This window comes from Geospiza fortis, unplaced genomic scaffold (assembly GCF_000277835.1).
Source record: "Geospiza fortis unplaced genomic scaffold, GeoFor_1.0 scaffold1252, whole genome shotgun sequence".
NCBI lineage: Eukaryota > Metazoa > Chordata > Aves > Passeriformes > Thraupidae > Geospiza > Geospiza fortis.
This window is the reverse complement of record NW_005055078.1, coordinates 17,048-17,516: the sequence shown is the minus strand read 5'-3', so window position 1 is coordinate 17,516 and position 469 is coordinate 17,048. Positions and strand designations below refer to the sequence as shown.

Genomic DNA, 469 nt, shown 5'->3' with positions numbered 1-469 from the left:
ACTCCGACACCTGCTCTCGGTCCAGCTCTCTCGCTGTCACCACGCGATAGTAATTCCCCTGCGACCTTTGAAGCCGGAATGGGACGCCCCTGTCGAGCGAGCAGCGCACCTCGCCGTTGGCCCCCGAGTCTCGATCATTTACGTGTAGCAGGGCGACCGTTGTCCCCGACGGCGCATCCTCAGAGATCTCATTCAATGCAGAGGATACTGTCAGTTGAGGGGCATTGTCGTTGACGTCTGTCACGGAGATCGTGACTTTGGCAGCATCGAATAGCTCTCCATCGTCCCGCGCCTGCACCTCCATTTCAAATGAGGCAATGTCCTCGAAGTCTAAGTTCTCCTTAAGGGTTATTTCTCCTGTCTGTGTTTCAAGGTGAAAAAGTTCGGATGCCCCTTCTGTAATTCTGTGTAATCTGTATTTGATGTGTCCGTTCGCCCCCTCGTCAGCGTCGGTAGCCGGGGAAGGGGC

At 55.4% G+C, this 469-nt stretch overlaps 1 protein-coding gene across 1 annotated transcript in view; it reads right to left on the bottom strand.

Moving 5' to 3' along the window:
• Window positions 1-2: 2 nt before the first annotated feature.
• The window catches only part of LOC102034603 (cadherin-related tumor suppressor-like), a gene marked incomplete at its 3' end in the record, with an annotated part of 17,390 nt that continues 16,923 nt past the window's right edge, over window positions 3-469 (bottom strand). The window contains exon 6 of the mRNA XM_031065704.1: window positions 3-361. Within this exon, the coding sequence (XP_030921564.1) occupies window positions 3-361 (359 nt within the window). The remainder of the gene's footprint in view (window positions 362-469) is intronic.